At 45.4% G+C, this 14,888-nt stretch overlaps 1 protein-coding gene across 2 annotated transcripts in view; it reads right to left on the bottom strand.

Moving 5' to 3' along the window:
* The window catches only part of Dock1 (dedicator of cytokinesis 1), a 503,223-nt gene that overhangs the window by 402,933 nt on the left and 85,402 nt on the right, over positions 1-14,888 (bottom strand). The window contains exons 12-16 of one of the 2 annotated variants that reach the window (XM_034495028.2): positions 11,877-11,956; positions 7,834-7,959; positions 4,217-4,341; positions 2,905-3,003; positions 1,941-2,013 (exon numbers count right to left, since the gene is read on the bottom strand). In XM_034495028.2, coding sequence (XP_034350919.1) covers positions 1,941-2,013; positions 2,905-3,003; positions 4,217-4,341; positions 7,834-7,959; positions 11,877-11,956 — 503 coding nt within the window. Of the gene's footprint in view, positions 1-1,940; positions 2,014-2,904; positions 3,004-4,216; positions 4,342-7,833; positions 7,960-11,876; positions 12,020-14,888 lie in introns of both variants that reach the window. The other variant, XM_034495020.2, reaches the window with a different exon arrangement.

Below are 14,888 nucleotides of genomic sequence, written 5' to 3'. Positions count from 1 at the left end.
CAGCCCCCATCCGTCCACACCCCATTTCTGTCAGTTCACATTTTGTTCCTGGCTATCATTCCTCAGATGGTCCTGCATACTAACCCCATGCCGCCACTTAACCCAGAGTCTAAAATAGGGGAGCCTTCACCTTCTTGTTGTATAGATAGGCACTAACAAAGACCAGGAGATGGAAGCCATTCCCCAGAGGCACTGGAGTATAGCACTAAGGCATAGGTTACACCCTAAGATGTTTTAGGGGTCACTAACTCAAAAGCCTCTGCCCAGAGTTCATCATCTATAACATGAGAATTCAGGCCAGGGCTTCTGGCTATGTTTGATCCATACAACACAGTGAAGCTCCTGTATCCGTCTCAAGAATGTAAGCTTATAGTCAGTGATTGTGTCTATCACCCTGGGGTTTTAGCTATCCAGGGCGCTAGCTGGTCTTCACTCACCTGCGCCTCACATTTAAACTGACTTCTGGTGGCCCTCTAACTCCTGACCTTTTCTCACTGCTGGGATGGGATTGTGAGAGGTGGCTGCCATGTTCCCCTTCCATCCCACATTGATCCACCACATGGGCTCCTAGCTGTTCTAGAGCCTTTGTTTACCCACTTCCTGGACTTGCACATCTTGTAAGCTGATGCTCACATATGGCTCTCCAGCTCTTCGGAACTTATGTCCTCTCCCTCCTAATTCCCCCAAAGGCTCGGGCTTCTCAGTGGCCTTGCTTCTTCAGAAGATCACAAACCTTCCAACAGTAAGCCTTGGTGTATGTTCAGCCCAGCAGGCCCCTGTTCGGTAGCTTCATCCTCAGTCATATACACCTGACTACAGGGAGGGCCTGAGTCCCCAGAAACTATCAAATGGAGACAGGAGAGCACTTCATTACAGTAACAGCATCCTTTCAGGAGCCAGCAGTGTGCCGATGACAGGCTAATGGATGGCATTTCTGTCCTAGTCAAACATCAGAGGGACTCATGCTTAGGAATCTGCAACAGAGTCTAGAACTAAGTGCCTCCCTGTATGGACCCCATGTGGTCATCTGAGGCACACTATAACACAGCTCAACATCCTCACAGATATCATCCAGCTAAGTATACCTAACTCAGTGTCACACATTTCAGCCAGTGGAGGACAGGAAGTAATTGTATCATCCTTCTTTGATAGCTTACTGTTTAGCATGGGGCTACATCCTTAGGCAGACTCTCAATTTGACCAATGTGTTGGAACCAGCCTCAGTAATCAGAGAGAAATTCTTTGAGAAAGGAGAAAATGTGAAGACATGTTCCTTCCTCTAGGTTTGGTATGAAGGGCCAGGTTGCATCAATGCCTATGAGAGCTCCAGCTAAGCTCCAGCAATCACCAACAAATACAAAGAGGGTTCAAGTTCTCTAGTCTAAGACAAAGAACACTAGGAGGCAATTTTCCAAATGGTTTGTTGTGTTTCAGTGACTTTTCTAATGGACCTGCATGGGGTGAGCCAAAGAAAAAAACGGGGCTGGAAAGATGGCTCACAGTTAAGCACTTCGGCAGAGGAGCTGAGCTCAGCCCATAGCACCTACACAGAGCAGCTTACAACAGTGTGCAATGCCAGCTCCAGGGGATCTGACGTTCATGGCTGCCTCCACGGGCACTGCACTTGCATGCACAAACTCACACTCAGACACACACATAGACACACAAGTAAAAGTAAAATTTTTAAAGGCAAGGAACAGAGGCATGAGAAAGGGGAGCAAGATACAGGTGTGCCGTGCACCTCAGAGGGAAGCAGAAAATGAATTTCCCTGAGATCTGCTCCGTGATGTCCTCCAGGGACAAGTTCAGGTGAAAGAAATGGCCCAGGAGCCATGACATCACTGTAAATGACAGCCGTGTCCTAAAGCAGTTCAGAGCAGGTGCTGCCTGCTAAGCTTTTCCCTTGAAAACAAACACTGATAAAGTGGCCCATTACTCACAGTCCTGCGAGGATCTATGGCGGAAGGTAAATCGAAGGTGACTCCGGTTCACATCCTCAATGGGGATGGCCACCTTGAAGAATCAAACAGAGGATGTGTGAGTACCTGCCCCAACATCTTCCAGCAGGAAGTGGTTAATTCAGCCTAGTTATCAGCACCAGGATAAACATTCAGGCACCAGAGAAATGAAAACATTGCCTATCTTATCCGTATATGATTTCTGCCAAAGGCAAAATGTCTTTTGAAAATTTAAACAAGATAATATTGTGAAGGACACCAAGCCAACTCTGCGAGACAGCCAGATATTTTTTTGTGTTAACATTCAGATGCACACTGCTCAGAATCTATTTTTGAAAGTCCTTGTCTTCATTGTAGCAGCGACATAAAGGTATCTACATCCCACCCAGCGCAGCTGCAGCAAGAAAGCTTGCCTGTTACATTGTGGCCAAAGAACAAGGCCTCATGGGTGCGGCCTGTAAGCAAGCAAAGGCTGGCCCTCATGTTCATGTCAGTATCTGTATTCCAGAGGCCAGGCTTTACTTTCTGCAATTCAGGTTCTTAGGGTGGGGGCTGGAGTGGTGGTAGTGGTTACACATGACAGTGGGGTGCCATGACGCTGTGAGCCGCACCAGGAAAGCCTTGTGATGATGTCACAAAAAGCAGACCCAGTTCTCAACAGTAATCTCCACACACTGACATCCGTGCCCCTTCCTATGTGGTACAGAGGCAGCAGACCACACACACACACCAGACTCAGGGAGAGAAAGACTATAGCTATCTTGAAGATGTGACAGTTCATCTCCATCCAAGTCTTCTGTTTCCATTTGAGGGAGATAAGGGTCAATGTATTAGAGGAATTACTAGGGTGGGTCCTTGACAACCTTGAGCAACTTTGCTTTGTGTGGTATGAGGAAGGATTTCACAATCAGGCCTCGGGGATGAAATGACCATAGGAGTGCAATACCTTAAGGGTCTCAAACCAGCGAGGCTGCTTCACTTGGTAATAAATCACTGATTTGTACTCGGAGATTGCCTCATCGCCAGCACCGGGGAAAATCACATGCTTTAGGAAAAGGCATAAAGAAAGAGTTCATGTTAGGAAGGCTGAGGTGGCTCAGTGGCTAAAGGCTCTGGGTGCCAAGCCTGATTTTAATCCCAGAAACTGCACGGTAGAAGCAGAGAACTGACTTCTGTATGTGTAGTCATGTACACACACACACACACACACAGAGAATGAGTAATTTTTAAAAAATCATTTAGTTTTTAAAAAGTGTTAACATTAGATATCACAGTGTCTGCCCCTTACATATTCTTGATGCACCCACTAAAGGAGGAGAGACGTAGTCATCCAGACTGCCAAAAAACCACTGCATTTGGTCCCCAGAATAAAGGGACAGAGGTCTGCCTGTGCTAGTGGACAGTCTACACAATAGCCTCAGACCCTGAAGGTACAGACAATTATGAAACATGGGGCTAACCTTGACTGTCACTTCCCCTGTCCCCTCCCCAACTCATTCCAAATTACAATCTGCAAACACTTGCCTGATTTACTCAGCAGGCCTAAAAGCAAAGGTTGTCATTCCTGTAGCCATGAGAACTGTCAAACTTCAAACTCAACCAAATTCATACCACTAATGCCCAAGAGGCCAGGGCAGTATACCTCAAGACTTCTAAGTGACACCAAACAAGGCCAGACAAGGAGAAACAATGTGAGCCCAGCTACACACAGCTGAGCCCGAGTACTAGTCCAGCAATTGCTGTCCAGTCCAGTGGTAGCTAGAGGGACACCCGCTCTGCTCATCAGGGGGAACTACAGCCCTTGGCTATGGGTTCTGCTGGCTTCTGTGGCCATGAAAAGGAGGTATCGGTCATTTCAGGCATGTGAGAGATAAGACAGATGATCCTAAAATGCACCTCATTCTCTGACCCTGAGAAAATAGTGCTATTCCTCAGATTCCATTTCCTCATCTCTCAGATATTGAAAATAATGGTCTCTGACTTACCTCTGTGCGATTACAGCAAGAAATGAGGCCCCTTTGTTAGTATGAGCAAGAAATGTGGTCAAAATCTACAGGGATCCCCTGAGACAGGCTGGTGGTCTGGATTCCCAGGACATAATGGCAAGCAGGAAAAAAGGAAGAGGGCACCAACACACATCCCGACATATGAGATAACACAACCAGTCAAAAACACCTCAGTTCCTGCAGCAGAGCCAATGTGGATATTTACATAGTTGAACTTGAACTCTACAGACAAGCCTCAGCAAAAAGAGATACCTCCAATCGCTTCCCATCTTCATCATAGACAGACACCGTCACCTCCACGTTCTTCGCGGTTGTTTTACTGCCTTTATCAAAATCCCCTTGAACTAATGTCACATAGATATCATTTCGAACATCACCTGGGGGGAAATTATATCTTTAATAGCAATCCATCATTCATAGCATAACTGTGAATTTAGCCAAATTGTTGGAAGCACTTATAAATACTGCATCAGACGGTTCTGAAATATTTCCTACAAAACAGTCTGGGCTTCAAAGGCATGGCAAAACTTATTTGCATCAACTTCATCTCTGCACCTCTGTGAGGTATTCAGAGTGGCCCCAATGGAGCTATAAAGAACTAGACCCTTCGTAGCATCCCTTGATCAACAGGGACCCTTGTAAGCCTCCCATGGAATATCAGTATGTCCTCAGCAGCCAGCACACCCATGCAAAAGAGAACCAGCATTTCTTTAGGCTAGTTCTCCTTTGCTTCCTTTGAACTGTCTGAATTCAAGCCTTGAACTAAAGCCTACTGAGAATGAGAACCACAAGCCAGGGAAAAGCAGTAGGTCACAGAGACGCTTCTGTGGGGCTCTCCTCTTCGAGCAAGTAGCTGTTGCGAAATCTAGTAGGAAGAACGAAACAGCTGCAGAGCTATAAGAACCGAGCAGAGTTTAGCAATGGGTAGAGTCGGTTTTTGTTTTCTTTTGGTTTTATTTAGGATCTCACTTGAAACTCAAGGTGACCTCCAATTTATGGCAATCCTGCTCCAGCCTTCCAAGTGCTGGGATATCAAGGGTGTACCACCACATAAACCTCAGACATTTTATTATGAAGTGGACCTTTAATTGTGATGAGGGCAGATTAGAACAAATGAATTAAGAGTCTCCTTTCTGTTGAGAACATGTGAGCTGAAAAAGCTGCAAGCTTCCTTAGCTTCCTGATGGATAGGAAGCATTATTACTGATCTGATAACTAGTTCTCAGGCTGCCCGGCCCCACCCTCACCCAATCCAGCTCTGCGCAGAAAAGCAGGGAGTACATCGGACCCCAGTTATGCTTAAGGATGAGGACTTCTTAAGGGAAACAAAGCCTTTTCTTGCTTTCTTGTTTTTTTTTATTGCTCTTTTTAAAAAATTGCTCTATTTTGGCTTTTAATGGATCCAACTATTAAATTAAAGTTGCATTTAAAAGTCATTATTGTAATGGTCCCAGTGGGTTGCTCCAACAGCCATGGTAGTTGCTCAAGAGGGAAGCATGGCTGCCATGGCAGATACTCCCCACAAAAGAGGTTAAAAAGATTCAAACATGAGGCTGGGGCTACAGGAAACAAGACTTTCCACCTAAGACCTACCACTTATCAGCTGTGGGACATCAGATAAGTCCCCTCACATCCTGGGCTAAGACAACACTCAACAATTGAGGTTTGGCACACCTCAATTGTATGTTTCATAGCCAGAAAATTCTATCAAAATATAAAAACCATAATCTTTACCTGTATGCATATGTGCACACCGCTGTATGTGCAGCTGTGGAGGCCAGAGGACAACCTCAATTGTAATACAACCATCCACCTTGTATTTCAGGACAATCTTTCACTGGCCTAGACATCACCAATTCAATAGGCTGGCTAGCCTATAAGCTTCAGGGATCTGCCTCTCTCCAAATCCACTCCATGCAAGCACATGTCACCATGCCCAGCATTTTTAGATGGGTTCTAGACATTTAAAACTTAGGTCCTTGCAAGCATTTTACCCACTGAGCTATCACTCTATCCCTCAAAATCATGATATTTTATTTTTATTTGAGGGCTATATATCAGTTTCCTAAGAACCTCAGCAAGTACAGAGGTAATACGGGCTACCAGGCCTCAAGGGGATGAAGCACCACAGTCTCACGCCTACGCTCACCATTCCCACAGAGAAATGTTTCTGCGCAATAATAGAAAAAGAAAAAGAAGACACCATTTGTAGTAGATGAGAAAAAAAGACATTAGATGCTAGAAGGCGGTGAGGTTTTGTCTTCCTGTCTATTGCAATGCTAAGCGTGAGCTCTCAAGACCTATAGTCTGCACTTGGACTCGGTGACCCTGCCCACCAAGTTAATTCTGACTGATAAACAAAGATGTTGACAGCCAATAGCTGGAGAGAAGAAACATAGATGGGATTTACGTTTTACAGGCTTGGGAGAGAGTAGGATCATGAGGAAGAAGAATGTGTAGGAGAGGAAGGAGAAGCCAATGAAATATAGTAAATTGTAAGTAATAACTTGGGGTTATCGATAGGAAAGTAGATCCTAACAGCATGGAGAGTAGACAGCTGACAAGCTATTATGCTGCTTAAGGCTTATTAAGCCCACCATGATGAACTATACTCTGAATGGTGAGCTAAAAGAAACCCTTTCTCCCTTAAATTGCTTTTGTCAGAGTATTTTATCACACTTACAGAAAGAGGCAAAAAAAAACCTAAGTCATCGATAAATCTGAGTGTATCCTAAAGGACCAAACAAATGCACCATCACCTTCTCCTATGCAGGTGCATCTCCAGTCCAAATATAAACAGTAAGCTCATAAATCATCCGCCCCATTTCCATGAACAAGACTGACACGCCATATGCATACAGGGAGCAACAATGTTATCCAGGCTAGCCCACTTCAGTTTCTGTCGTAGCAGCAGACAGAGTAGCCAATAACCCACACCAGTCCAGAAAGGTGAATAGAATGGAAAGAAAGCATCTACCCCATGGTTGCAGAAAATAAGAAAAGCAACGCCTGTAGCAGCAGGGACCCTGGAAGCCAAATGCCTCTCCCCACAATGCAACAATAGAGACCTACAACAGAGGCCATGTCTATTGACCATGGTAAGGCTTGACCCAACTTTCAATGCCCATTGCCCACATGACTTTGGGCTGTGGTTTAAATTTGATTGGAATTAGTCAACACCACTCTTGAAGTGCCCAAGCTCCTTCTGTGGACCAACCCGGACTATACAAATAAATGTTAGGTGCAAACCAAATTAAACATCAAGGATAAATATGAACATGCATCCCAAGGGCAGATATCTATAACACTATCAGATTATTGATATGAATATTTTTAGAAACTGGGAAGTGTTGTTAAATATAAAAGAAAAATGTTCATGTATTAGTTCATGCTGCTTAAAATACATGGCTGAGCCAGAGCTACATCAGTGTGGTAATGAACACCCCCTGAACATAACCCAAGAAAAGCATCATCTTTCTGACCTGCCCACCACTGGCCTGGATATCTGACCTACCTCTCTCCCTCCCTCCCTCCCTCCCTCCCTCCCTCCCTCCCTCCCTCCCTCCCTCCCTACCTGTATTATGTATTTGATCAAATACTTAATTCTATGCTTGTTAGGTGTCTGTGCCTCCCCACATGTGAGCCTTGTAGTTAGGGAGACCAGAACAAAGTGTGTATCCCACAACTGTGTGTGGTCTTATCCCTTGAACACTAAAGTTATTCTTAACAACCCTGGGCCTGCCAACGTACATGCCATGTGCTCTACACTCTCTCCACCAGCGCTCGTGCACATTCCTATCCATACATCACTCTTCATGGCTAAAGACCTCCACATGGAACTCAAAGGCCATGAGAGAGGCTAACCTTACCTGGCATGATAATCTCTGGAAACCCTGTCTTGCGGGCCACAGCTGTGGTCCTGTCCACCAAGTGAGGAAACTCCTTTCGAATCTGATGGATGTCTCCAGGAAGTAATTTCAAGGTTACCCACAAACCTGAAAGAAAAAAAAAAAAACCAAAGTAATGTTTACTTCAAGTGTGTGGCTAAAAGACAATTTCAGTGGCTGAAGAACTTTTAATCTACAGAGCAGCATTGTAAACAGAAACACGGAGGCAAATGTCCAGGCAAGAGGCACTCAGCACAGTGGCACACACTCAGTCCAGGTATAAACCTTGCCTGTGAGATCAATCAGTAAGTCTGTGAGGTGGAAAGGAAGTGGACCCTTCAATTTAGAAAATCAGATTTAGGAAAAATCAGAAGGTGGCATTTTTGGTAGAGGCTGAGTAAGGCAGGAAGAAACTTAGAGGCTCACCCCTACCATGGAGGTCTGCATCTAGAGGCCAGTGAGGACCATGATGCTCTGAGGAGGTCCAGAGGGCTCAAGAGCAAGCCAGGGGTCTGACCTGAAAATAACCCAGCAGCTGCAGGTAGAAGTTAGAAGAAAATACTGAGTCAGGAGAAACTGCAGGCCAGCACTTGAGCCTAAGACCTCCAAGGGACTTGGAAAGACCAACATGAGGTCAAAACCACAGAACTGAGGAAAGACAAAGGGAAGGTGGCTCTCAGAGCACCTGCTGTGAGCATTCTTAGAAGGTGGTCTGCACCATCCTCCAAATGAAAGCCTGCTCCAGGTGACACGGTTGGGGAGAGAGTTCCAAAGCATGTGTGGAAGGTTCTCTCCACTTGCAGCTCATGCTGAGGAGGAGCTGGAGAGATGACAGACCAGGAAATAGGTCACCCACCCAGTCAAAGTGTGAAACCCAAGTGGAAATAGGAGTGTGGGTGGAACTGAGCAGCAAAGATGTCCCTTCGGCCCTCAGGTGGAAAGGAAAGGGCAGATGCTGGCAAGGAAAGAACGAAGTTCAATAGATGCCAGGAAGCAGGAACTATAGAGGGTGGATAAGCAGACCCAGCCACAGACACCAGGAACTGGCAGCACAACTTGTTTAAGGTGGTCCTATTTCTACAAGTTTCCTTTTCCTTTTTCTCTTAGACACAAAATTCCAGATCATGAGAGTCCCAAGGAGAAAAGGGTGCCCAGGAGAGGAGATCTCAATGAATGATATCAGAAGATGGCACAGAAAAAGGGGCAAATGTTCCATGTCTCAGGTAATGCACTGTATATGTGCACAAAGAATTGTAAAGGACCTGCATTTCTAATTCATGCTCCCAAGAACTGTCTGTATCTCCACACACCCAAGCTATGGGCTTCCTTTTTGTAGCTCACACTAAAGGACAACAGGCAGCTCTGGGCATGCAGAAAGCTAAACAGACCCTCAAGAGGCTGGATACTTTACCTTCTCCCCTGATTCTGCCATAGAGTCCAGCAATCTAAACCTGGTCACATTAAATAGCATCAGAGAGGCTGCCTTTCAAATATCCTCTCCAACAGCATGCTCAAATATCTGGGTGGATAAGTAGAATATTGGTGACATAATTCAATTTGTTACCATTGAAATGTAGAGATTAAATAGTCCTGATTATACAGTGTTCAAAGTACATTCCTCACAGGGGAAAACATGGCCAGTTCTCAAAGAATAAGGATGTTTAGAATTGACATGTGTTTCACCAGAATGACAGAACACACAATGCAGATTCATCACTTAGCAAGCAACGGAAGCAGGTGTGGGTGTGAGGATCTGCTGTCCATAAACACATCCAGAACTCAGAGGCAGGAACCAGAATCATTCTGCCTAAAGAGAAAAGAATCGAAGAGCCATGGACATAGCTCAGTGGCGCCATGCTTACTATAAATGCACAAGACCCTGGGTTCGGTCAACCATAAGAAAAGAGGATGTTCATGATACTCTGCCTTTGTTACAAGAAAACTGGATGCTACAGAGATGGAATCAGCCTAGGCCTAGAGCAAGCTCAGAGGAGGCACATGGAGAGGTAAGTATGGAAAAAATCCACTGGCTCTTAAAAAGAATCTCCTTGTCATCAGTTCTGGGTCCTCTGGCTGAGACTGGGAAGATGAGCAGGTATCAGGAGGTACCTGGGTCATTCTGATAAAAACAGGAGCCCACAGGAAGAGCCCAGAACAGCCAACAGTGACTGCCCTGGCCAACCCTCCCTCAACTCACCTAGGAATGTCCTGGTTTCTAAGTGTGAGTGCTGGAAAAAGGGTCAGAGTCTAGCTGAACCTCACTCAATGATGCTGTTGGCCCAGTGATGCTGTTGGCTCAATATGCAAAAGATTATCTTTGCGTTATCAGTATGAAAAGACTCAGAATGTTCATTCAGAGAGACACTTGTAGCCCCCTTGAAAAATGTCATGGATATTCTCGTCTCTCATTGTCAACTGGGACCTGAAACTCTCTCTACTCTTTGGTAGCCCAAGGTACCAGGTGTTATCAACGCCATCTAGATATGAGCCAGAGTCCATTCCATACCATTGCTGTATAGCTCACAGATTCTGGCTCTGACCCATGAGCCTGACTGTTTTGATGTTGGCCTAACACTATTACTATTTATCCTATGTGAATCTGTGATAAACACAGCATCGTGAGGAAGCTACAAAAGAAAGTAGAGGTCTGTCGGGGTTAGGGATTGCTGAGACAGAAATAAGGGAGTGGCTAGGCCTTGTAGTGGCTCCTACCTCTGAGGAGACACCCAGTGGTTTAAAAATACAGGGCAAACTGGAAGAGCTGTAATCTATAAGGGGTGAGGCCTTGGTTCAGTTTAAACTTGCTCCATGTATAAAGGCTATAATCCATAAACACTCTAGATAGAGTTGGCCAGAGAGTGGGGTAAAGCCAAGGCTAACTGCAGAGATCTCCCTTTTCCAGAACATTCTTCAGACTCAATAAATACTGCTTGGGACAACAAAGAGGGTTGGTTGGGAAGACTAGGAACAGAGGGCAGCTGTTGCATTGAGCTCCTGGGTACACAGTCTAGTGTACCAGATCAAGAGCCAACCTGGTGCATGTATTTTCCCAAATGTGAAGAGCAGGGTTAGAGCTCCCGATCTCTGAAGGTGACTTAATTTCCTCCATGTAAAAAGCGGGGCTTGATGAGCAGTTGATTTTTGGCAGGTCTCCTGGCCAGCCCAAAGCCAACTGCCACCAGAGAAAGCTGATTGATTCATTGCCTCCACCGGCAGAAGGTCGGCTGCTTGGACACGTCAGTGTGATATTAAAAATGATGCAAGCAGGAAGGGGAGCAGGGGGTGGGAAGAAGGAGGGAGGAGGCTACTTGGATGACAGAAACAAGAAATCACTTCCCCCTTGGGGACAGAGGGGCAATTATAGAACACCAGCAGTGCTGTGTCAGGACAAGAGCATATGCCAAAGGAGAGAAATCAGATGAAGTAAGGCCATGGCTTTTGGGCAGGGGTCACACTCATGGCTTCTGTTGCTGTTACTATGGGATCTGGGTTTGGTTTAGGTTTGACTTGTTAACTTCCTTGCTTATTTGTTTAGGCTTTTAACTGGGTAGCCTAAGATGACCTTGAATTTCCAATCTTCTTAGCCTCCCAACAGCTAGGGTTACAGGCATCAGAGCCTATTTCCTGTGGTGCTGGGGACAGAACTCAGAGCTTCCTGCATGCCAAGCAGGCGCTCTACCATCTAAGCTATGTCCTCAGACTTCCAATACTTTGTTAGGTGTGACGGATGAGAGAACGAGGGGCACTGGGAAAGAACAGGAGTCAAAGTAAGGAGCTGATTCCTGTGCTGCCGGGCTCCTGGGCTCTCTGATATTCAGAGATCCCCAGCCATATCTCACTCCTGCCCTTTTCTGCACTCACCTGGAAGGCTGGTTCCCAGGAGCCTACAAAGGTTATCCATGAGACAGCCTGCAGAGCTGCCCATCCAGGAGAAAGAAGTATCACCCAGACCCACAAGTTCCAACAGGAACACCCAAGCCCAGATTCCCCTCATACCCACAAACAGAAACAACAGAGATACACACCTTGTCCCTTGTGGTTGACTTCTTTGGCTGCAATGACTTTGTTTATGACAGTTTGAAGGAAGTCATTCTCCCCTGCCACCCTGGGTGAGAAACGGGATGACATGTTCAGCGGCTTGTGTCGAATGGCGTCGTCCAACGCGAGCCTGGAGGGCATGGGGCAACCAAGACCACAGGAGACAAAGGGGCACAAAGACCCGTGGGTGACAGTAACAGGGGGACACAAAGAGCATCGCCACCGAGTATGAGAGAGTTGTCATGAGTCAACGAAAGACAAAGGGCAGGATAGGTGACAAGAGAGACAGGGAAAGCATCGATCAGGAAAATGGTGAACCACTGGAGAGAGGTCCAGCCAAGGAGGGCACCCCACTCCCAGGGAACATGTGCACAGGGCTCCACTCCATTGTTAATGGACAATCTAAAGGGGCTGCTCTGAAACTAAAGGCTGAGAGGCCTTGCATTCAATACTGATGGCGGCTTGGGCCACTCGCTAATGCTGAGCTAGTCAAGGACAAGGAGGAATGAAGAAGAAAACAAAAACAAGATCCCGTTTCTTCTGCCAGACATAGCCCTCAAACCTAATGACTTAAGAAGCCCTGCCTTTGGATCTTCACTGTGTTCACACATGAAGGTAGCTCAGTCCTCGGAGAACAGAATTAATGGCTACCATGTCTGGATGCTGAACCCTGGACATCACTTGAAATACAGGCTACCAACAACCTTAGGGTTATGAGCCCATGCATTGACAGTAGCCAGCACAGGCAACATGTATCAGGAGAAATACTGTGTGGTGCCACCAGGCACAACGGGAAAAGGGTGCAAAAACATACATCAGGTACAGAACGCTTAAAATCAATTCTAGGAACAAGGACTATGTCATCCATCACTTGAGCCAAGCAACTCAAAGGAGCTGAACACTGTTCTAATTTATTTCACCAAGTTAAAAAGAGATGAACGAGAGAGTGAGAAAGAATGCACACTGTTTCCCTCCCTAAAACCAACCCTGTGAGGTGATAAATCCATTTTAATGGAGCAAAAAACGTTCTCATTAGCATGACATTTCCCAGAGAATGGTTTCCAGGCTTATTTTGCTATTAGAATCATGCTACTTTTTTCTTCTATCGCTGCAGATATTAATCTGTGTAGCCATCATCCTCTTAAAGAGTAAGACCAGATAACACAACAGGTGAGCGTGCGCTAATACTGTTGGAAGTGGAGTTCCACCAGATGGAAAAGCCTAGTGGCGATAAATGGTGATCTCAAAAGCCAGGTGAAAACTAGGAGTCAAAACCTGATAGATCATTTCACTGAAGTTTCCAACACCCAAAGCCAATGTTTTGTTTGGTGTTTGGTTTTTGATGCTGTTGTTGTTGTTGTTTTGTTTAGTTTTTGCCTTTAGAGGGGACAAATGAACAATAAGCAAATTCACTTAATCGGACCACTGGGCATTCCTACATCCCGTGGTCTTGATGAAATTGAAGCCTTAGGAATAGTAGGAAGCCCTGTCATTTTTCAAAGGATAAAATAAGAACTGAGGATTATAATCTGACAGGAGCTTGTTTTGTTTATTACCACTTTGTCAGTCATGTTCCGGGAAGGGAATATTTCCTGTGTGTGCTAAAGACGCTTCCGGGTTCTATCCAAGAACACAGCTATCCATGCTTTGCCATGAGTGGGATTATCTGGGATAACTATCTACAGAGATGGACATGAGCACCCACACGCCTTCTGCAATGGTTACTGTTTACTTTCAACCTGACAGACTCTAGAATCACTTGAGAAATAGAACTCTGGGTACGCACACGGGGGATTATCTTGAGAGCTTTAAATGAGGTAAGAAACGGGCCCATTATGGGTAGCAACATTCCCTGGATGAGATCCTGGACTGTATAAAGTGGAGAAAATGAGCTGAGCACATACATACATTCCAATGATGGACTGTAACTTTGAACTGTGAGTCAAAAAAACAACAAACAAACAAACAAACAAACCACCTTTCCCATTAAGTTGCATGAGTCAGGATATTTTATTACAAAAAGAGGAAAAGAAACCAAGACACTACCCACTATGGCAACAACCAGCCCTGCATGGCCCTAAACACTTGAAACAGTCAGATGTGATTGAAGAGCTACGTTTTAATTCTACTCAGCTGTAATTAATATAAAGAGCCACATGGGGCTAGTGGTTAGCAGAGACCAGACAGAAAAGTAAATGGAAAGCATTTAAGCCCCAAGAGACCTCTGCCTCTGACTGCCTGTGGTGAAACATGTGGTACTTGAGCCCAACTTTAGTCTATATGATGTTGAATTTAAAATCACTCCTCACAACAAGATGTAAAAATCTTCTATAGAGTAACACAGGAAAGAGTACTCTTTCAATACAAAAAAAAAAAAAAAAAAAAAAAAAAAAAAAAAAAAAAAAAAGCCTCACTGCCACCATCCTAAACAAGTGGTTCTCAAGTCTGCAGGGAGTGGGGTGGTCCCTCATGAAGTATGTGTGATGCAAGAGAAGCCCATACCATGCCTCCCTTCCTCCCAGCAACAGGCCTCCTCCAGACACTCATTACCACAAGCCCCCCATATTCCCTCACCCAGCACCTCAAAAGCAATGTAAGCCTACCCACATGGAATTCACCTTAAGCCTAGAAGTCTTTGAATAAAAACAAAATGGAAAAGAAAAGAGGACAGAGGAAACTGCAGAGTCCTGGGGCAGGTCACTCTAACCCCAACTACTCCCTCTCCTGGGAGGTCAGGCCCCTAGAGGAGGCTGTCTCCCACAATCAACTTGAAGTACTACTGTTCCCCTGCTTCCTCCTAGAAACAGGAGTGGCCCTGATCAAGAACCATCTTCACTTCAATCACCTTACCCACAAGTTCCAGCTTCAAATCAGAGAGTAATCTCACAAATTGGCCCCAAGTGCTTTCCCCCATGGTCCCTCAAACTCTCTAAAGACCTCAGGTCAGAAGTAGACAAAGCCTTAAAAAAAAAAAGAAAGAAAGAAAGGAGGGAGGGAAG

The sequence above is a fragment of the Arvicanthis niloticus genome, chromosome 1 (genome assembly GCF_011762505.2).
Source record: "Arvicanthis niloticus isolate mArvNil1 chromosome 1, mArvNil1.pat.X, whole genome shotgun sequence".
Lineage (NCBI taxonomy): Eukaryota > Metazoa > Chordata > Mammalia > Rodentia > Muridae > Arvicanthis > Arvicanthis niloticus.
Note: the sequence above shows the minus strand (reverse complement) of the source record. Positions and strands in the feature narration are given on the sequence as shown.